The 22717-nt window shown below is 44.8% G+C and overlaps 1 protein-coding gene across 1 annotated transcript in view; it reads left to right on the top strand.

Annotated features, from left to right (window-relative positions):
- LOC138510734 (sodium channel protein 1 brain-like) overlaps positions 1-22717 on the top strand; it is a 640892-nt gene that overhangs the window by 594351 nt on the left and 23824 nt on the right. Inside the window, exon 12 of the mRNA XM_069626485.1 lies at positions 21222-21492. Coding sequence (XP_069482586.1) covers positions 21222-21492 — 271 coding nt within the window. The remainder of the gene's footprint in view (positions 1-21221; positions 21493-22717) is intronic.

Here is a 22717-nt window from a genome sequence, read left to right on the forward strand (position 1 = left end):
TTTGCCCTAAAAGGGTCTTTGTTCAGATGTGGTTTGCTGATAGTCTGCTCGTACTAGATGATCTTTGGTGGATTTACTTTTTCTGTAACCTAATGTAGACCAGCCCAGAGAAGCAGAAATATTCTCAAGGGTACGTGGAAAGGTGTTTGTCCCCTCTGCTACTGGGATTATAAATTAGCAGGCACATGGCTAAAGGAAGAACAATAGTAGCACAAACACAAATCGCATCTCATCATATTGGAGTCATCAGCAGTCATTCAGAAGATCTATCCATTTCACAACCACATGTCCCACTAACATCCCTGAGTTATTTGTATTATGAGTTGATTTGGTTTGTTGGTTAGACTCTTTTACCAGAAGTGCTGCATATCAGGAAACGCACACATCTAGCAGGTGCAGTAACTGAGCATGGTTACTTTACATGGTTCCAGTGGTTTATTGATGGAAGGTAATAAAAGGGTTATGTGCTGGTATATTAAATGGGAACATGTGGTAATGCAGAGACATACTTACACACACACGCACACACACATGATGATCGTTAAGACATGTGTCAGAATTTACAGAAGATTGTTTTCATTTATACATTTGTTTCACATCGAGGTAGGGCAAGGCAGGCTGTTTGTGGGGTATCTGGATGACTAAAAATGCCCCTGCAATGGTTTATAGATGGTCCTTTATTCTGGCCTTGTTTAGTTCAATAGATAAGTTTGCTATGATTCCACATGGATTTATGTAATGGGGGACTAGTAGAAAGAAGGAACAGAAGTGGGATATGGTGCAGGGGACCCAGGAACAGATAGTATGGTGAGAGTAGACAACATAGTCAAAAAGTAGGCTGAATGGGAGAGTACTCCTTAGGTTGGATTTGATGGACCGCAAGCCTCCACGCCATACACTTTCATTGTAGTGAGACAGGAACTACATGACCAACTTCAGTGCAGAGGCGAATATACTGGCTACGTGTTGCAGGCAAAATGGGCCACTGTATCAAAGTCTGCAGGTTGAGCATGATTAGCATACATATTGAGAACTATGTGATTCCTGTTGTGGGGCAGGGGCAACATTCTAACTGGTGTGCATCTAGTGTTTCATTGTAATCTTGTGCCCTGAAGCTGTACAGTTACAATTGTTTGTAAAGTCTTGGAATTGCAATGATACAATGCAATTCGAGGGCAATCATTTTGATATTTGGGATCGAAGAATGCATTTTTAACAGAGAGTTGAAGGTTGAAAGTTTGTGGGTTTGGGGTCCTTGTCCTGTCTGCAATGGGCTGTTGATTAATGTCAGAGTGATTACTTGCTAGAGTTCCGCCTTTAGTAGTTGAATTACATGAGTTGCTAGTGCTTCTGAGAATGAGACACTATTTAATTTGTTGTCTCCTGGGTTGGGCTCTTGGTGGGGTAGGCCTGATCCTTGGGTAGTGTGGGTGATTGATAGTCTTATTTGCTGCACTATTTGTGTGAAGATGTGAAAAACCATGATAGGCTGTCACAGAGGTCTTTGTTTTGTGGGGACATTGTGACAGAACATTGTGGTGAGATGAATGTCTGCACCGCTTTGAACAGTGCCCTGGTCTGTTTAAGGCATTTCTTATTGCACCAAAGATGTGATCCTTTTTTTATGGTGTTGAAGATTTATGTATGACCCATTTCTATGTTGTGCTTGAGTTGAAGAAGTGCCTGGTGATCCATGGACTGATGCTAGTATATTTTCAGGTCACATCATCTTGCATAAAATGTGTTAATTGCTTCTTAATACCAGAGGCTTTTGTGGGAACTATACTGACCACTCTGTAGGGGTGCACAGGATATTTTAGGGAACAAGATGTATGGATCCAACTGAGGTGTGTTCTTTCTAGTAATGGTTTTTTAATCTGGGAATAAAATGGTCTGAGCATATCACAGAGAATGCAGTGAGTGTGCCTGCTTCCAGGTCACGTTTGAGGGCAGCGTGTAGGCATTCTTTCTGGAAGGGGAGGTAGGGTAAGATTTCTATGTATAGATAATTCAATTCATAGAGGAACGCTCTAGATGAGCAAATAGATTTATCATTGACCCAGAATTTGAATCTCTGGCACGTATGTGATGATTTTGAAGCAGTTTTGACATGACAACTCTACTTGGATGCTGATCATTTTGCAGATAGTCACTTTACATTCATGGATATAAGGCTACAAAGCAAAACACTGGCATCCAGTTCTCGTGGCTCTTTCCTTTCAACACTTCTCTGTAATCAAACGCTATTGTACGTAAGACGGACCAAAGCAGCCCCTTAAACTGACAGCCGTTCCCCACCCAAAGGGGTAACTCAGAAGAGCACAGGAATAATTCTCCCTCCCACCCTCTGGAGAACCGTGCAACTGATACTTCTGACAAAGATATTATCAGTAGCTGAGTAATCCCTTGAACCCAAATTAACTATCTTGGTGGTGGTGTGGGATGTTTTTACCCATGCATCCAAGCCCTACCATAAAACTGTGCAGTACTGGCATGGAAAACATCATGATGGCCAGAACTCCCCAGAGAGTGCACAGGGAAAACATGAAGAATAGGCTGCCACCCATTTTTGCCTATGTTGTGAGCACAGGAGGGCACTGCCTAAAACCACCATTGGGCTACACACACAGTAGCCTGAAACCATTGGGAATGGCAATGCTGATTGCCAAAAAGCAACTCAGAACTGTGGGGAATTCATTTTCTTAATCCCAAAAATGGTTGCAATACCGGTACTCATCACTATCAGAAAGCCGGCGTTTGAAAACCACCAGACTTTTGTGTAAAACTGAAAAGAGGAACCCAAACCAGACCAAGGAAAGACTTGCTAAGAGGTGGATACAATGTAAAACTATATTCTGAAATGACTTGAAGGAAGCAATTATTTAATGTATAGGTAAAAATTGTAAGTTTGATTTAAACTGGGAACTAAAGTGACATTTAGCTGAATTCTGCCTGACAACTACCCCCGACAGGAGAAACCTGCTTAGCCACTCTTCCCAGGCCTAGCTGCATTCTGCTTCCCCACCAAAAGGAGTTCACACCTCTCTGATTGAATTACCTGGGGACTGCAGGAAACTGAACAATGGACTCAGGCAAATGTTATATTGGGGGGGCCGTAAAGTGGCTTCCTCTTGGGAGAAGTGGGAGGAGAAGTGCCTCTGGGAGCCACCCGAGCTGGAGGCGGGGGCAGACAGAAGCTTCCCCCATGTGCTTTGGAACCTAAACCACACCCATCTGGGCCAGAGCATAATTTTAAAAAAAGATGGATAATTCATAGTACGGACTTGTCAGAATTATATTAGTAATATCATTATTCTTGTGATTTTTCTGTGCACGTTTTAAGAGGTGTTAGGACCCTGTGGTGTATGCTGGGGGGTTGCTAGTAGAAAATAGGGTCTTACTCCAAATGTCTGCATGTTAAAAATCTGACACTTCATCAATTAATGTCCATACTCCTTGCGCACATGTGTGTAATTTTTGGTAAATGTCCGATATTGGTATACCAGTCAAAAAGCGCAAAATGTTGTCATTTTTTAATGCAAGCCCCCAGGAAGATCAGAGGCGGACAAGCATGGACCATAAGGAATATATAGTGTGTACATGTAATTTCAACAAATGGTGTATCTGGGAAATATGGATTTGAAGCAAATATAGATTTGTGGGCAAATTGACCAGGGGAGGATCCTCTGACCCATAAACAGACCTCATCATGATGACAATCCATTTCCTTCCCCCAATCATGGGAGAGACGAGAATTGGGCCAATGATAAGTAGAGAGGGGCAGGCTCAGTTATGCCATGCACACACCCATTTCCAAAACACATAAAAAGAGACTGCTGGGACAGGTAGAGGATTCAATTCCATTTTCTGCGGGTTGCTCTGCCGGGAGACTCCAGACTTCACATCCATCAATCTCCAGAGACCAGAACTTTATTTCAGAACCTAAAGCAAGGGCCTAAACCCACAAACTGAGAACTCTTCTCAGCAGGCCTCAGCATCCTTAAAATCATTTGCAAACTATTCCACAGCCGGGCGAGCTGTTTGGATTCTTTGCCACGAACTTTTAACAGAAGAGCAGTATCCAGAACCAGAGATCGCTGTGAGCAGAACCGGTGCCTGATTGACCCGCCGAGCAGAGGGAACCGGTGCCTGACAGACCAGCAAAGCAGAGCTGACCCAGACGCTGTGAGCAGAACCTCCCGAAGTCCAGTCCAGTTGACCAGATCCGTGACGAGGCCCATTCATTTCAAAATTAGGAGTGAGTATCCGCCAGAACTGCGCAGAACCCAATCTCTTAGTTAAAATAATCTAATCCAAACTATTTTAACCTAAGTAGAACTGCCTCCTAGTAATCCTGGCATCTGTCATTCTAAAGCTGCGAGCTGTCACCTGTCATTTTGAGTTTTACTTTAAATCTGAAAATCTACCTTTATAAAATTGTATGTATCTCCTGAACCGTTTGTCCTAGGAACGTGGTTTAACTTTCATTTTAAAGCTGTGATTCTAGGCTTTCCAGCGAACCTATACTTTTTTTCCTGCAATCGCGATTTACGCACTCGCGAAATTTACTGCGATTTGCGATTTTGGCACAATTTCTCCACTTGTCAAAATAGCAGCTCCATTCCTTCCTTTGTTAAAATCCGTTTACAACCTGGTAATAACTCATAGAGCATTGCTAAAGTGAGCCTGAACTAATACCAACAAGCATCTCTCACTCACCCTGAATCTCTAGAGGGAATTAAAATCAGTTAGCACATTTTCCCATCCATTGCCATCACATTTAAAAGCATTTCGGGCCTGTGTTTCAAACTTCTACCTGTTTCCTCTAAGCTTGCTGGGGGGAACTGAGTTCCGTATTGTATTTGATTGTATTCCTGAAGAATGTGTGTGTTACTTCCATCTCCTTGCATTGCATATAGGGGGGGTGAATTGCCACCAGGGGAAAAGTGAACATATTATCTCTTGTGAAACCATATCAGTTTATTTTCTGTACTGCATTTATTCCACCTTGCATTTCCTTGAAACCATAAAGCATTTCAGCTACCTCATCCTCTATACTACTCCTAAGTAATCAAGTGTACCACTGTGACATTACCCATTGTGGATCCACATCATATGTCTAAGTGTACTATCAGATATTAATTTGTTATAAAAGTGTGACACATATATATTGTTTAATTTTTCAAATAAACATTTTAATTTGCAAAACAAACCTACTTCTTGGCTCAGTGGGGTCAGGGGGATTCTAAGAGGGGGGTGTTATACAAGGGTTGTCATCCAGGGTACTGAACTGGACATAAAAATACATCAATAAGGGTTTTCCTCAGCATCCCAGACTAGGCATTGACTTAGCTGTAGTGTTGATTGAATATCGCTTACAGTGGGGCGTAGGGGTAATGGACTAAGGCAGCCTCTAAACTGTCATGCGTTCCCACCCAGGGACCTTTAAATTAACCTACCTGAATGATAATCTGTTTAGCTGTTCACGGTAAGACAGTGAGGCAGTGTTCGTGCCATGGAATTCCAGTAAGGAAACTCTCTTTTTTTTTCTATTGGTAGTCCAAAAGAGATTGGAAGGCTTTTACCAAATATGGGGAAAAGAAAATCTAACTGCTTTCATCTTTTACAGCCTGCAAATAAGAAGACCCCATTGGTTTCTTCTATTTTCGAGTCCGATAATCCCATTGTGGAAATAGAATGTCTCGTCTAAGACGTATGTCCCAATCAACCGCTGGCCTCCATGAGCAGTAATAGAAGTTCTATCAGGGGCCAACAGTATCCAACCTCTGCCACCAAGATTAATTCCAGACAACCCCAGCCAATAGTCATTGCCGAATTAAGACGGCGATCAATTCTCCATATCTCAAGGCTCAATATGAGGTCCCCAGATCAGTCCACCAAGAAGGGGGTTGTATGTAAAACTATCTATCTGAAATTAATTAAGCCACTCCGCTAGTGGGCATTTCCTGCCCCCCCTGATTGATACCACAGCTATACCTCTGATATACCCACCAAGCTTAGATTGCATAAACAGAAAGGTGCTAATGCTTCCGCTCTCCACATGGGCACAATAGCCAGTCAGGTGGCCACCTTGATGGAAGCATCAATGATGCATAAAATAGCCAAGCATATTTCAATCTCAAACAGATTTTCCATCTCTGCTGAAGAGCAAGCCAAACAGAACTCTGCCAGTGGAAGTGTTACTAACCCATGTTGTACCATACCAATTGCTGGTATCTTTTAGGATTAATCCACAGAACCCCTGACTGCCCCGACCACAACCAGCTGTTTATCCTGTGATAATATATTGGTGGAACTGAACTCAATTTAGGCAGTACTGGAATAATATATTCCCCTTACCATGGATCTACATTCCGAAGTAAAGACTAAAACACTTTCTGACTCCACTGTTATCCCTTAGACCAAAGCAAATTTTAGTCAGGCTACAATGGCCTGGGATCAAACAGGTCCTGTAGAAGAGATCCCTGAGAAGAACACACCTACAATCTGGTGCAGCCAAGTTCAGTTCAAATTGCCATTGAGCAATGAAGTACCCGCTTGAGCTCCCTCTTGGTTTAGGGGAACATCAGTACCAAACTGTGTATTTATTTATTTATTTGTTTATTTATGTATTGCATTTGTTAACAGAGCCCAAACCAACACGTATCGCAGCACTGGTACAACCTAATGAAAGGAGAAGTACAGTACAGAAAAATATAGTTATACAGAAGACATGCAAAGTGGGGCGAGATCAGAGAGGTTGCCAGTAGTCAGACTAGTGGTATTTGTTGAATAGCCAAGTTTTTAGTCTTTTTCTGAAGATGAGGTATGAGGGTTCTTCATGATTGTGGAGGGGGGGTCCATAAGGTGGGAGGTATGACAGTGAAGGTGACCCCTACTGCTCTTTTACTTGTAAATCTCGGAATGGCTAAAGTCAGGGTGGGGGTGGAGCGCTGGCAGCAATGTTTCGATCCGTTGGAAATGCGCTAGTTGAGGAACGCAGGTGCAATGATGTGGTCTTTAATTGGCAACCAGCGGGCCTCCTATCTAGCTTGGTAGATGTGGTTCAAACGCTTTAGACCCCAGACCACCCAAAGTGCATTGTTTAGAATCAGCTGAAGTTTGGATAGATTTTTTGATGAAGTGCCTGAGAGATTGACGTTACAATAATCCAATTTGCTACCTATTATGGGGCCCTGGCGAGGGCAAGACAATTGCCAGTGGATAGACATTTTCTGCTGAGGTGATGAGCTTAGAGTTATAAGCTGTTGGGGAGGCGAGGACCTTAACATGCTTGTGCATAGTTAGCTCTGCATCTCAGTGTATGCCGAGGGTTTTCAAGTTGCTTGCGACAGTGGTTGGGTTACCATCAATGGAGAATGAGGCAAATGTTGGGTCCAGGTATTTGAGTCAGAGTGGGGACCCGAAAATGAGGAGCTCTGCTTTGTTATCATCCAGGCAGGGATGGTGTTTGGCCATACAGTCCTGAATGATGCTGTAGGCATGATTGATTTTGGTGGAGTCAGTGGCGTGGTTCCCATGAGTTTTAACAAGATTTGAGTGTTATCTGCAAAGTTTGTGTAAGGGATCCAAAGTTACTGTGATGTTTCACACTGCAGCCGAGAGGATACTATTACTCATGCCAGATATAAGAACTTGGCAAACTCTAGAAGCGAATTCCCTCATGAACTCATAAACAAATGAATCTAGTTTATTTATTTGTTATTTTTAATGCGCCTATACACAAGTGTTTCGAGGCGCAACAAGACAAGAGGGTGGGGGAACAGGGAGGCAGTGCTTAAAGTGGGCCGGGGCCTGCCGGGGCTGGGCCCCGCCAGTCTCCAAAAAGTGGGGCTGAACCGGGGCCCTGCCGGGGCCCCCCAATCACACCACGCCATGGCAGGACGCATTATCCCGCCACGGCCGCAGCCGTAACGGGAGATGCGCCCGCCAGTGTAACGTTAGGCAAGTGGACAGAAGTGCCAGCCAGCCACAGCGTCGCTAAGGCTGGCTGGCACTTCTGTCAGTCACTGTAACTTCCCTGATGACCCCCCATCTGAGGGGTCAGCAGGGAAGTTACAGTTCCTTTGTTTGCCCTCGCCAGGTCACTGACCCTCTGTGAACCTGCGGGCTCCATGATCTAATATGTAGATTAGATCACGGAGCCCGCGGGTTCGCAGAGGGTGAAAGACGCCTTGGGCTCTGTGATCTCTGCTCAGAGCAGCGATCACTGAGCCCGAGGTGCCTGTCTCCTTTGGCAAATCTTTATAAAAGATGCCTTGAAATGTGTACGTTTCAAGTCATCTTTTATAAACGTAGAAATATTTCTACGTTTATAAAAGACGGCTTGAAACGTACACAATTCAAGGCATCTTTTATAAAGCTTTGTCGACGGACAAAACCACCTCGGGTTTTGTCCGTCCTCAACGCTTTATAAAATATGGCTTGTACGTTTCAAGCCACCTTTTTTTAAACATAGAAATATGTAACATTGCTATGTTTATAAAAGAAGGCTTGAAAAATACACAAACCATACTAGTACGCATACAAATATATAAATGCCCTACTACATCTATATATTTGTTTGCGCACCCTACTATGATTTGTGCACTTTTAGGCCACGCCCACAGCGGATGCCACGCCCCCAAACAAGCGCCCCCCCTCAATTTCTTACCCCACTTAAAGCACTGCAGGGAGGACACAAAGTAACAATCTTACTAGGCCTTGTGACATTCAGATTGTTCAAGTGCAGTATCGAGAAGTATAGTGGGGGAGTGGGAAAGTGCAGAAACAGGGCAGAGAGGCCCAGTGTGTAGTGCCTGGGGAGGCTAGGTGGACAGGACCAGGGAAAGCAGAGTGCAGGGGAAGATAGGTCCACAAGAGTGCGAGGAAGGGGCTGAGATGGCAACATGGGTGCATGCCCAGCCTGGTAAGTGCAGGTGGGGGGCCCAAGGGGCAAGTGCACAAATAGGGGGGTCACAAAAAACCATTTGCCGGGGTAGATTGGACAAGGGCGGGGCCAGGTGCCATGTAAGACTCTGAAGGAACCAGGCTGTCAGTCTAGGACAGACTGGGACATTAGCAGGGGATGGGAGGGGGAAGGAGGAAGAGAAAAGGTAGTTCTTGAGGAGCTTATAGAACTTAAAGAGATCTGGCTCAAGTCTAACAGGGGCATGGAGGCCATTCCAAAGGGAGGTGAGAGATCTACTTGCGACTCTCTGCTTGGAAAAACGTCTGGTTGTGGAGATATGGAGCCAGACGACCGAAGGGCTCTAGCAGGGAGGTATTTTGGGAGAGAGAGTTGGATGTAGCATGGCCCCAGGCCCCAGAAAGCCTTATAGTTGATACAGAGGGTATTCATAAGTCATGCTAAGTGTTACCGTTTAATCATTCGGGATGACATCTCTTCAATTCAAAGATTTCCAGATCCAGCCCACACCCTTAGAGAGGTCATCAGAGTTGCTCTGAAATCACTTATTCTGGTAGAAGGGCTTGTTTCTATTAACTATAGGACCTGACCTCCTAATGGCATTATCATTGCAATTTGTAGTAGCCTAAACAGTTTTTTTTAGTACCAATTCCATGAGAGAAATTGATAATTGCACAACTCCATCTTCCAAACACAACACCACTGTCCATTACAACTATCATAACTTTTTTTTTCCAGGAACTAAGCCAAGCAGCTGACATGCCCTATATATTGAACTTGGCTTAAGGGAAACAATTGGGTGGTTACCCTGGGACAGGCAACCTGCTCCAAAGTTCACAAGATGTATGGCCATACTCACCAAATCTATACTCACCTGAACTGGGAGAACTGGTTTCTGGCTGATAGTCTAGAAGTTATTATAGGACCAGAGAGTGGCCATGATCCGGTCTGCATCATTTTACATCTAGGTACCAAACTTGTGCACCTTGGCCATGCTCCTGGACATCAAGAGCTCAGTATTAGCCCCCACAGGAAACACATCAAGTGGGACAGCTGAATCATGATACTGCCATAGCAGGACATTTTTAAATATACCAGTTTTTGAGACCTAAATATTGAGCACTGTTATAATGGCATCTGTAAAGCAATCTAGCCTTATGTATCAACCAGGGAACCCCACACCTGGCCAATGCACACCCATAATGTAGGTAATCATGTGTTCAATCAGGAGTGCAGGACCCTAAAGTCCTGGCTACATTCTGAGCTCAAGAAAGGATCCAGTACCAATATAGTCTTAGTCAGGGACCTTCGTTCAAAATATAAAGTGGTAAAGAAATAGATTTCAAAAGAAAGATTTGGGCTAAAAGCTGCATCGGATAAAGACCTCAGGAAAATCTGGAATCTGGAATATAGTGTCCAGATATAATTCCACAGACAGGTCTCCATTCCCTAAATCCGACATAACAGGCTCTGATTGGATGAGGCATTTTTATAATTTGTATTATGACAGTCCAGCCCTGATAAATAACAACATGATGCTTCTTACCATTATCAGTTATACTAATTTTAGAGCTGGCACTCTTGTGCTTAACCTCGCATAGATAACCAATGCTATTATACAACAGAGCAGTGTAAAAGCCCCCGCAACGGATTTCATTCTGGGTGATTTGCTTAGGAGTGAGCCATCAATCTGGGGATGATTCTTAACATCTCCTTTCAATGTTGTATGAAAAGCAATGCTAGTCCCTTCATCATAGCTTTCAGCTGAAATTATTCTGATTTTTTAGAAAGGAGATAGTTCTTCTCCTTCAGTTATCACCCAGTTTCCTGAGTAGATGCTATATCAAATGTTTATGGAAGTGTTCTGTTGGCTTGACTCAAAGAGACTGGGTGAACTAAAACCCCACTATTCATTCATCTGAAATGTGCTGACAAAGTAACCAAAACCAAAAACAATCTCGTCCCAGATACTAATAAACAATAACTACATTAAAATACTCACACACTTTAATGGAACTCACACTGTAAATATTATTTCTTTTCTCTAACAGATACAAAAAATGCCATCTAAAACTCAACAACGTAGAAAATAAAAAAAGCATTGGGCATGTAAACACAATTGTGAGTCATACACTGAAACTCTACTAAAAAAAATCATACACAAAGTACAAGCAAGAGAAGATGTAACTCTCCTCCTGCAAAGTTGCGATGCTGGAAATGCATTGGATGGACAGGGCCTCCATGCCCTTGTCCTGTACCCCCTTATCATGTGTGTTCTGTTTATTTTATGCACAGGAGTCCATGTGGGACTCCTGGCAGTGCAGCTCTTCCTCTTTTTGGTCATGGTGAACAGAGACCCTTGGGATACCCTTATGGCACCCATGGGTGGGGGTACAACCCTGTACCCCTATTGTATCTTTTTGGGCACCAATGTGTTGCCCACATAGCACAGTATGGTGGCAATCCATGCTGAATTTGACAGGTGCTCTTAGTATCCTCCATTTTGGGATACTCAGGCCCTGCCATAGGAATCAATGGATTACTGATAGAAGACAACATGGTCCCTGTGGCCTCTTGGTTTCTATTGCCTGTTACCTTGTTTTCCCAAAGTCCTGGGAAGCCCTGATTCAGCCCCTTCCCCTGACTGGCTGTTGGGTGGAAGAACCATATATGGTATTGTGGGGAAATCCAGGCCAGACTGGCTGGAGCCTTCGCAGTGACTGTATGTTGTGGGAACACCCTTGGGGTGGTACCTGTGTGTATAGAGTGTGTGACCAATATGCATTCTATGTTATGGGTGTCTGGTTTCTGTGTGTGCGACACAAAGAATGAGACAGCCCTGCCTGAAACTGACATGAATGCAGTGCGGTTTGCTGAAAGGCTGGATGCTTGCCCCAATCCACATTCCTTATTATTAGTGTCTGGGTGGAAGTGAATTGCATGAATGCCTGTGAGCATGATTGGCTGCCTGCATGAATGCCCTTTTGTGTGATTAGCTGACTGAGCCTGGCTCAGCCAGAGTGAATGAGGGACAGATGTGTATATCTGGGGACCTCTCACTTCCCAATTTGTTCAAAAGCTGAAGTTGAAACTTGAAGCTGCTTATTCTTGAAGCCCAGCTGGAAGAAGAAGAGTTGCTGCTGCTTTCCTTCGATGAAATATAAAAGCTGTTCAATCTGTCGAGGACTGATCCAAGAGAGGACCTGGCTAGGAGACCTCTCCCTGAGCTAAAGCTGATCTTCATCGAGATACTTCTGGATAACCCTGGTTATGCGAAAACGTTTGAGCTCCCCAACCCCCCCAATGCCCTAATTTGACATGGTGTCCTCTTTCCCCCTCCCCAAATCTAGCCTGATGCCATTTCATTATTTTTCCTCCTCCAAGCGGCATTTTTTCCACTTTTCTTTTTTGGCTAATACCAGTTATACCTGTTATGACCGCAGTAATCTTGTGCATTTGAGCCCAAAAAATAATGGCAGCTTTTTCATTCCTGAAAAGTGACGCATTGTGGGATGAATATATAGCTATAAGTTTGGTAGAAGGTGGTACCCCCTTCTCCGCTAAATATTTCAACGACTACTGGATGGAATAACCCCAAACCCATCCCGGAAATTGTTTTACCTTTCTCAGTCTCTCTGCTTCAAAGCACAAAGACCGATATAAAGGTTTTAAGGAGCACAGGGCACCTTGTTGTATTTTGAATATTTCAAAAACTACTGCATGGATTTGCCCCACACCAGTCATGGAAATTAGGTCAACACTTTGTGCCCTTGACAATCTCTTGGATTAGAAAATGTTATCCAAATCCATCCAGCAAGTACAAAGTTAGTTGCCTCTCTCAGCCTGGGTGGCCCTTGACTATCTCTTGGTTTAGAAAATTTCATCCAAATCCATCCACAAAATAAAAAGTTATTTGCCTCTCTCAGCCACTCTGCTGCAGAGCACCAATACTGATATAAAGGTTTTAAGGTGCAGGGTGCACAGCGTTCTCTGTCAAATATTTTTAAATTACTGGATGGATTTACCACGAACCAGTCAAGGAAATTCAGTCAACGCTTTGTGTCCAACTTGTTTCTTATTTGGTCCAAATCTGTCATGTGGTTTTCACTGCTGTTCAAAAGCAGCACTTTTTCTCTATGGGAAAATGAATGTGAGTTGCCTGAAAAGAGTGTTTTTATATTTTCATAATAACTTTTTAATGTTCTAATAAATCGTTCCCAAATTACTAGTTTAGTGGGGCTTTTGATAAACCATTTGTTTGGAAAATGTCATCCAAATCCATTCAGCAAGTCAAAGGTTATTAGCCTCGCATACCCTCTCTGCTGTACAAAGCACCAATGTTGATATAGAGGTTTTAAGGAACAGGGGACACACCATTTTCTGTCAAATAATTTACAAAACCACTCGATGGATTTACCACAAACCAGTCAATAGATTTAAGTCATTGCTTTGTGCCCAGGTTGTTTCTTATTTGGACCAAATCTGCCCAGCGGGTTTCTGCGCTACAGCTGGTATAAAACTGCACTTTTTATCTTTGGAAAAATTGATGGACTGAAAACTGCAAAAATGTGATGTTTTGTTTTCTTAATAGCATTTTCAGTTTATAACATATTATTTTCAAAATGTGCAGTTTGGAGGGACCCTGGACAAACTTGTTTAGAGAATTTCATCCAAATCCATCCATCAAGTCAATAGTTATTAGCAACAACATTTTGGAAAAGAAATGCTGCTTTTTCATTTCTAAAAATCCTGTCAGCCTCTCTGCTGCAGAGGCGCATGGGAGATATAGCTATGCATTTGGGAGAAGGAGGCACCCACTTCTCTGTCAAATATTTTAAAAACTTCTCGATGCAATAACCGCAAACCCAGTCAACACTTCATGCCCTGGTTGTTTCGTACCTGGTCCAATTCCGTCCAGCAGTTTTGGCTGTGTGTTTGAGCTAACAATTGACTTTTCTCTATGGGAAAATGAATGGGGACTAGACCGAAACAGCATGTTTTTACTTTCTTAATAACTTTTTTTATATTTTAACTGATCTTTCCCACACTTTTCCGTGTGGTGGGGTCCTTGAGTACAATTGTGTTTGCAAATTTTCAGCAAAATGTGTCATACCAGTCAAAAGGTATTAACGATGCATTTTTCAGGTGTCCTATGGAACGCGACACTAAATTTAAATATGTGCTGCAACTATATATATATATATATATATACCTAGTATATATATATACAAATAATATATATTATACATGATCTCCTGAAAATCCAGAAAACAATGTCTAACCCTCCAGTGAGGCTGATCATTTAATCATAGCTTTCTCTCTGAAAAAATATATCTACTTGCATTAATCATACACTTAAGTTACTGCACTGCACATTTATGTCAAAGATACAAAAGCCTTTTTTTCGTGAACCATCCTTATCTCTTGGCAAGAAGATTATTTTCTAGACACTCTGGACATAGTTTTGTTATATACTTGTATACATCACAAGAATGGTATTGATGGCATTACATATTTCTTCCAGATTAGATTAATACACTTTCCCTAGCACATTCAAATGATGCTAGAGATGGTATCTTTGTGCCTACATGAGTGGGTCCTCAAAGACAAATTTGGAGTCTAGAGGCCGGTTATGAGATCAAACCAATGAAAATGTCTAATATGTTTTTAACTCAGCAGTGTCCAGAATGGCCAAGTAAGAAAGTAGTCTTGATGACCTTCTTAATGACCTTCAATAATCAAATAGGTATAATACAAGAAATTATCAAAACACCTTGACCCAGACATGAATTCAATAGTTGGAAAATACCATAAGATGTCTTTCAGAAGATTGACTACTCTTGTTATAAGGCATAAAAAAAAAGTTGAACCAAGATGCTGGTAAATAGGGAGAGATAGAGAATGTATTTCTGTGGACCGTCATCCCATTTGTCAATTTGGAATAACTAAATGTGTTGATGTGTGGAACAATGGATGACACTATGAATTAATGCTTACTCCATTGTTTTATTGTAACACTGTCTTCTGTAGGTATACATTCCTTTTTGTCCTTGTGCTAAGCGATGTGCACTTTTCACTATTGGGAAAGTTACATTTTGGATCAAACATCTTGTAAGGACAAGTAAGAATTGTGACCGACGATACCCCATGGCAAAACATTTTTGTGAATCGCATGAAGGAAATCCTTACTTTTATTTAAAAAATCTTTTTCTCGATTAACTATTGGATCACAAAACACAAGGTGAGAAGAGAAAATTAGAGCTGTTCAAGAGCAATCATGAAAATCATGAACATTAATTCCCTGTTTCCAAATGGTAATAACATCTCCAATAGACAGCATCTCTGTTTGTAAATATATATCCAAATACTAATGATTTCAGAGAGTAATATTTGGAATATTATTTATATAGTATATGTTTTCAATTGTAAGTAATGGTGGAAGTAATATTATTAAGAATTATTGTAATACCCAACTCTCCTTGGTGTAGAGAGGCACATTGATGTGCCAATCTGGTGCCGGGGTGCCCAACCTTACTGCTCCACCCACTGGGGGGCCTGTCATACCATTTTTGGGGGCCCTCTCCCCCTCACCCCAAATGGGTGGTGGGGGCACCTCATGCAGGCCTCCCTGGGCCTTCTACAATCGGCTGCGGTGGGGGGGAAAGGGCCGCCAAAAATTGTGGGACAGGCCACCCAAGTGGGTGGGGCAGTAAGGTTTGTGCACCCCGGGGCCAAATTGGAACACCAATGTCACCCTCTGCGCCGAGGCAGGTTTAGTAAACAAAAATAATAATTCAAAATGGCAGGCTGCCCTTTAGCAGGGGCTGAGGGGACCCTGTACCCCCAGATAATGTTCTAATGTACTGAGGGTTGACCCTCTCCCCTCACACCAAATACAGGAGGGGGAATCTCATTCAGCCCTCACTGGGGGCAGATAAGAGGGGGGGTTCTTACTTGCCCCTTCCTAAGAGCAGATAACTGCCCCCAGGGAGGCCTGCATGACATGACCCCAAGTCCATTTTGTAGGGGGGGACAACCCCTTTCTATAAAAAAAAATCCCTGGTGGTCCAGTGGGTGGCACTCCCCCCAACACCAGCCATGCCAATTGTTTCCCCCCACCCCTGGGGGTAGATGGTCACCCATCCGCCCCCAGGGGTCTCCATACATGGGGAAGGGGGCCCTTACCTAGTAAGCAGCCCCTCTGTCCCCCCATAGTACGAAGACATCCCTGGTGTCTAGTGGCATTGCTGCCCCCGGTTTGAGCACCCTGCGCCCGATCCAGGAGCAGCAATGCTTACAAAAAGGGTGTTGTTGGAAAGGGGAGAATATCCCCTTTCCAACGACACCTCCACAAAAGAAATTCCTGGTGTCTAGGGCTCCCCACCCCCTCCCACCTTCCCATGCCTCATTTCATGATTTTTTTGTTTTTTTGCCCCACTTCCCTAGGGGCAAACCATCACACATCTGCCCCCAGGAGTTTCCATACATGTGGCCCTATGCTTTGGGGCCACAGGGGGAGGGGGGCACTTACCTAGTAAGCAGTCCCCCTCCCCCCGATACTACAAAGACATCCCAAAAATGGCTGCTGCGGTGAATTTACTTTCAGTTTCACGCCGACATGCATTACGCAGGCCGACGTGAAACTGAAGGTTATCCAGCTCCCTGGCAGTGAGGGGGGACCTCCCCCTCTCATAGCCCGGGGGTTGGATTGCAGTTTTGAGCGATCCCTGGATCGCTCAAAAAAGAGTGCCAAAAAGGACGAGCAATCTCGTCCTTGGCACTGCGTACGTAATATCAAGGACAAGATAGCTCACCCTTGGCACTTAAGGGGTTCATAGATACATGATACGATTTGATATGATATGGTATTTATAACGCGCCTATACACAAGTGTTTCAAGGCGCGACGAGGCAAGGGAGGGGGAATAGAGGGAAGACAGAGACAGCAATCTTACTAGGCCAGGACACATTGAGATCTCGCAAGTGCAGGGGAAGGGCGAAGGGGAAAAGTGCGTGGGGAGGGAAGGGAGAGGGGGAAGTGCAGTACATGGGATTGACAGTAAGTAAATAGAGTAAATAAGCAATAAGTAAAAGTGCGGCCAGCTGGTGGCAAGTGAATGGGTAAGTGCATACATCCTGTGTCGAGTGCTGGTAGGGGACTGTAGGGATACAGAAAACAGTCCCCAAGTGCGGGGTTGCCAGGAAGGCATTGCAGGTGTGCAGCTGGTGGGGAAGGGGACCTAGGCCTGAGATCAGAGGGTAGACAGGTGACCAGTGCAGTTCCAGTTTCAGTTTCAGCTGGGAATTCAGCAGGGGAGAGGAGGAGAGAAAGCAGAAGCAAAGAGGAAGGTTTTGTGGTACTCTCGGAACCAGGGATTGTTCTCCTCAAGTTTCAGGGAGGCTGTTCTAGAGGGAGGCTCCAGCAGAAGAAAGAGATCTAAAACAAACTTTTTGCTTAGAGAAGCGACTGACCCTGAGGGAGTTGGAGGCAGATGAGAGAAGAGCTCGAGAAGGAAGATATTTAGGAAAAGAGAGTTGAAGGTATTGAGGCCCAGGCTCCAGAAGGCCTTGTGGACAATGCAGATGGTTTTGAACTTAATCCGTGCAGCCACTGAGAGCCAGTGCATAGATTTCAGTGCTGGAGAGATGCGATCCCTTAGCTTGAGGCCAAGGAAAAGTCTTGCAGTCCTGTTCTGGATGAGTGTAGAGGTCGGAGAGTAGAGGCAGGTAGATTTAGAAAGATGCTGTTGCAGTAATCCAGCCTAGAGAGAAACACAGCTCTGTAGACAGTGAGCTTCTGGGGGAAGGAGAGGAAAGGAAAAATACTTCTGAGGAGGTGCAGCTGTTAGTCTGACTTCTTAGAGATGTTAGAGATGTGAGGAGAGAAGGAGAGGGTGGAGTCGAAGATGACCCCGAGGTTTTTAGCCTCACAGTTGGTAGCAGGAAGAAGGCCAAGAGAGACTGCCAGAAAGACACAGGAAATGAGGGAGCGGGTGTGCCAATGAGGAGAATCTCAGTCTTACTGGCATTGAGGCAGAGATCATTGGCGGCACACCACTCCTGGATTGCAGACAGACAGACCATCGAAGATGAGAGAAGGAGAAGAGGTGGCTGAAGGGAGCATGAAAATGAGCTGAGTATCATCTGCATAGCACTGAAAGTAAAGGCAGAGAGAGGCAATGTGGTGGGCAAGAAGTGCCAGGTATTGGTTGAACTACCTGAGAGAGAGGTTAGACCCCTGGAGAACACCACAGGTAGAGATGGAGGAGAGGAAGGACCCCAGTTGGACCTGGGAGGGTCAATCAGAGAGGGAAGAAGTCAGTGAAAGCCAGGGCCTGATCGATCGGAAATACCCAGGTTATTGCAGAGCCGGTTGAGCAGGATGGAATGGTTGACCGTGTCAAAGGCAGAAGAGAGATCAAGTAAGATGAGGACACAGGGGGTGTTGGAATCAAGGGTGGAGAGCAGGTCTTCACGGATGTTCAGGAGAGCAATTTCCGTGCTTCTGGCAGCTCTGAAGCCAGACTGATGGTCATGGAGACAACCAACAGATTCAGTGTGAAGATTAAGCTGGGAAATTACCAGCTTTTCCAAGAGTTTGCGCGGGAAAGGACTGATGGAGGTTGGGCGATAGTTAGCCGGGTAGGATGGGCCGGCAGAGGGTTTCTTAAGAAGAGGGTGTGCTTCAGGGGGGAAGGGAAGACTCACGTGGCAAAGGAGTGGTTTCAGCCAGAGCAGGAGCCAGGGTGTCAATGTGGTCCTTGATGGTTTTGGAGGAACAGCAGTGAACCTGTTTTGACGAGACTTTCAAAGATCTGACTTGTCTAGATCCTTTGTCTAAGGAGAACAGGGAAAAGGCAGAGAAGGAGGGAGGAAATGTAGCCGAATAAAGGCCAGAGGTAGAGCAGGGAGTAGAGGGAGGAGGGGGAGAGGAAGAGAGAGAGGACAGGATGTCCTGAGTTTTGGAGATTAAATGAGAAGCCAAAGCCGTGCAGAGGGCCTGGGAGGGAACAGGAGAGGTAGAGGCTGAGTGGGATTGGCCAGTTTCTTGCAGATTTTAAAGAGTCCGGCTGAGTTGTTAGATTCTGCAGAGACGCGGAATTGGATGTGAGCTCTCTTCTTGGTGCTGAAAGCGAGCCGGTATTGCCTTTGGATGTAGCAGGAGCAAGCCATTTCCTCTCAGCCACCTTGCAATTGCGTTTGATGGTGATGAGGGCTGAGTCATACCAGGAGTTGCACTTGGCTTTGGGCTTCAAGCGGATCCTCATGACAGGGGCAAGAACATAAAGAGTATCAAATATAGCAAAGGGCTGTGTCAGGGTGTGAGTCAGCCAAAAGGGGTATTGGTGGTGTCAAAATGGCTGCAAAAGCCTCAACTCACACACGCTTCATGGGTCGGATAACCGAGAAGGTGGGTGGCAGTGCTGGATGTTGCTTGGCCTTGGGGGTAGCAAGGATGAACTGGGAGAAGAGGAGAAAGTGATCACTCCAGGAGAGAGGAGTGGTGAGAGGGATAGAAAGGGGATGGTCTGAGAACATCCAGAGTGTGCCCTGCAGAGTGAGTTGGGCCAGAGGGGAGAATAGAGAGTGGGAGAGAGTCACAAATGTTTGTGAAAGAGTCCAGAAGAAGGACATGAAGTATCCAGGTGGACATTAAAGTCCCCAAGAAGGAAGAGTTGAGTGGTCGAGGCCAGGAGGGAAGAGGAGAGGTCCGCACACACAGAGAGGAAGGAGGAGATCTAACCAGGTGGCCGATAGATGGTAGCCACCGTAAGTGAATGTCTAGGAGAGAGAGAGAGTCTGAAGACGAGGCATTTGAAATAGGAGTAGGCCTGCGTAGGAATGACAGAGGCAGGAATCCACTAAGGGAAGATCAGGCTACACCCCCTCCGGAACAACTGTACCTGGGCGTGGAGAGGATCGTGTAGCCATCAGTGAGAAGATTGCCAATGCTCGTGACAGAGGTGGCTGTGAACAATGTCTCAGTGAGACCAAGGACATCGAGGTCATGTTCTTCCAGGAGGCGGCAAATGCCAGAGGAGTGTTTGACAGCTGAGCAAGAGTTTAGAGTGACAATATGCAGAAGGTTATCGTCCTTGAAAGACCTCCGGGGAGGGGTAAAAATCAGAGGTACGCCCTGTGGAAGTGTAGAAGAAGCCCAAGAGGGGGGGAGCAGAAGAGAAAGGAGGAGAGGGCAAGGAAGCCAAGTAGGAGACAGCAGGGGGAGGCAAAGAAGCCATGTAGAGAAGAGAGGGGACAGCAGGAAGGAATGCGATGAGGCACGGGAAGCGTCTATCAAAGAGGAGAAGATTGTCCTGAGGGCATTGTACCAAGATGGTACCATTCAGGAAAACATTATGATGACCTTAGAGGAGTCGAAGGAGGCCAGGAGGGCCTCCCACCGGGTTCCACCCTTAATGGGAGAAGAAGAGAGAGGAGAAAGCACAGAGACCATATGAAGAGTCCATAGGTCTGGCGAGGGAACGACAAAGAGGATGTCGGAGTGTTTGCCTAGAGGAGGCACTGGTATAGGTGTCAGTGATGGGGAGGCCTGGGTTGGAGACCAGGATGTCCTTTTCAAACTTCTTCCTACCAGATTTAGTAAGGAGAGCAGGATAGTCGATAGAGAAGCAGTTGGAAAAGATAGGAGAGAAAGAGAGCACCATAGAGTAGTTGGGAGAGGATAGGAGGGCGGTGTGGGGGCGGGGAGAACACTTGGGAAGGACGCAGGGGGGGCGCAAGCAGACTAGACAGAGAGAGACAAGACAATAGTAGACAATTGGACAAGACGACAGGTGCTCAGACAATGGTAGAAAGTTTAAAAACTTTGGGTACATGGTGAGATAGTTCAGCGAGTAAAACAGTCACCGCTGGCATCTGTGTACAACATGCAAGGACAGGTTCAAATCCCAGTGGACCAATCGTCTCCTTCATCCCTCTGACATTGGTGAATGAGGAACTGTTAAATAGTAGTAAAACCTAGTATCATAAACGTGAAAGGGAAGAAATCCAGCATTGGGGGCTATAGAAAAAGTAAACATTATTATGTCCAATAAAACATCTATATGATATTTACTGTAGGGCAAGTAAATAAATATAGAATTATGGAACTATACAAAATCATGATGGTATGATGACCTTATAGAAAACTTGATCTTGTATGAGGATTAATGTGCATGTGTATTGAAATGGTACTATGGATGCAATTGCCAAACTTGTTATCAAAGGGAAACTGTGCATGTGTGTATGGCATGATCTAGTCGCCAACCTACATACTATTCTTTCTATTTCAGGAAAAATGCCTGATGCTGTTTTATTGGCTCGTTCACTCCAAGCACTTTGAAGTCTTCACCAACTGTCTCATAATTGCCAACACCCTGGCTATGGCATTCGACCACAATAATATCTCCCTTTTCTACTCCAACATCCTAAACTGGATCAGCATCATCTTCACAGTCCTTTTCACCATTGAAACAACACTGAAGCTGATTGGCTTACGGCGATATTATTTTACGCAGGCATGGAACATATTTGATATTGTGATCATTGCACTCTCCATAGTAGGTAAGGACACAGTATTGTCTTCTGCATTAAAGGGCATGTGGATATTTTACAGTGCTCTGAGGCCCTGGGATGTGTGGTGCTATACAAATAATAGATAGACAGACATACAGTCAGACATGTGGAGGTACAAAATGTATGGGACCAGGCTTAGTCTCAGAGTTTAGTGTGTGGGTTGATTTATTTTATTCATTTATTTTATTTATTTATAGAGCATTTGTTAGGTGTCTATATAACAGAATGGTGTTTCCAGGTGCCACAAGGCAAAGTGGAGAGGGAACAAGGAGAGTAAATAACAGTGGCAAAAAAGTAAATATACAATTGTGGTCCTTCTACACCTTGTGATATGATATGATAAGTCATTTATAATGTGCCTGTACACAAGTGGCATTTGGACGTGCAAGTGCAGTGATGTGAAGTGTAGGAGATAGGGAAGGAAGGCGGGGGAGCTGATGGGAGCCTGGGAGGGTAGTGCCAGGGGAGCCAGGGGAGGAGGCCCCTGGCTAAGTACTAAGGCAGAAGAATCCCAAGGGTGGGATGCAGAGCCGCCAGTCAGGTGGCCTGCAATGGCAGTGCAGAGGGGGCGTAGGATGCTGGTGTCAACTGGGTGGAGGGCCGGGTAACCTGTGAGATTCATGAAGGACCAGGCTCCCAGTCTCAGCGGGAATGATGTGATTAGCAGGGGAGGGAAAGACGTAGAGAAAATCAGAGTTTTGATAAGTTTCTGTAACTTAAGGAGATCCGGCTCAAGTCTGAGGCTTCCGTTCCCTGCTTGGAGAAGCATTTGACAAGCAGAGAGTTGGAATTAGAGAAGCCGAGGGCTCTGGCAGGGCAGTATTTAGGGAGGGAAAGTTGGAGATAGCGTTGTCCCAGACCCCAGAAAGCCTTGTGGATGATGCAGAGAGTCTTGAATTTGATCCTTGTGCCCACCGGGAGCCAGTGAAGAGATTTTAGGACTGGAGAGATACAGTCCCTGGGCTTGATGCCAAGGCTAAGTCTTTTAGCCCTACTCTGGATTAGCTGAAGGGGGCGTTGGAAGGAAAGGGGGAGATTGAGGAAGATGCTGTTGCAGTAGACCGTGCTGTGGAGACATTGAGCTTCTGGGGAAAGGTGAGAAAAGGGAGAATGCCTCTAAGGAGGTGAAGCTGGAAGTGGGCCTTCTTGCCAAGGTCCAAGATGTGAGTGGTGAAGGAGAGAGCAGAGTCGAAAATGACCCAGAGGTTTTTGG

The sequence above is a fragment of the Ambystoma mexicanum genome, chromosome 6p (assembly GCF_040938575.1).
Source record: "Ambystoma mexicanum isolate Mex_15411 chromosome 6p, UKY_AmexF1_1, whole genome shotgun sequence".
NCBI lineage: Eukaryota > Metazoa > Chordata > Amphibia > Caudata > Ambystomatidae > Ambystoma > Ambystoma mexicanum.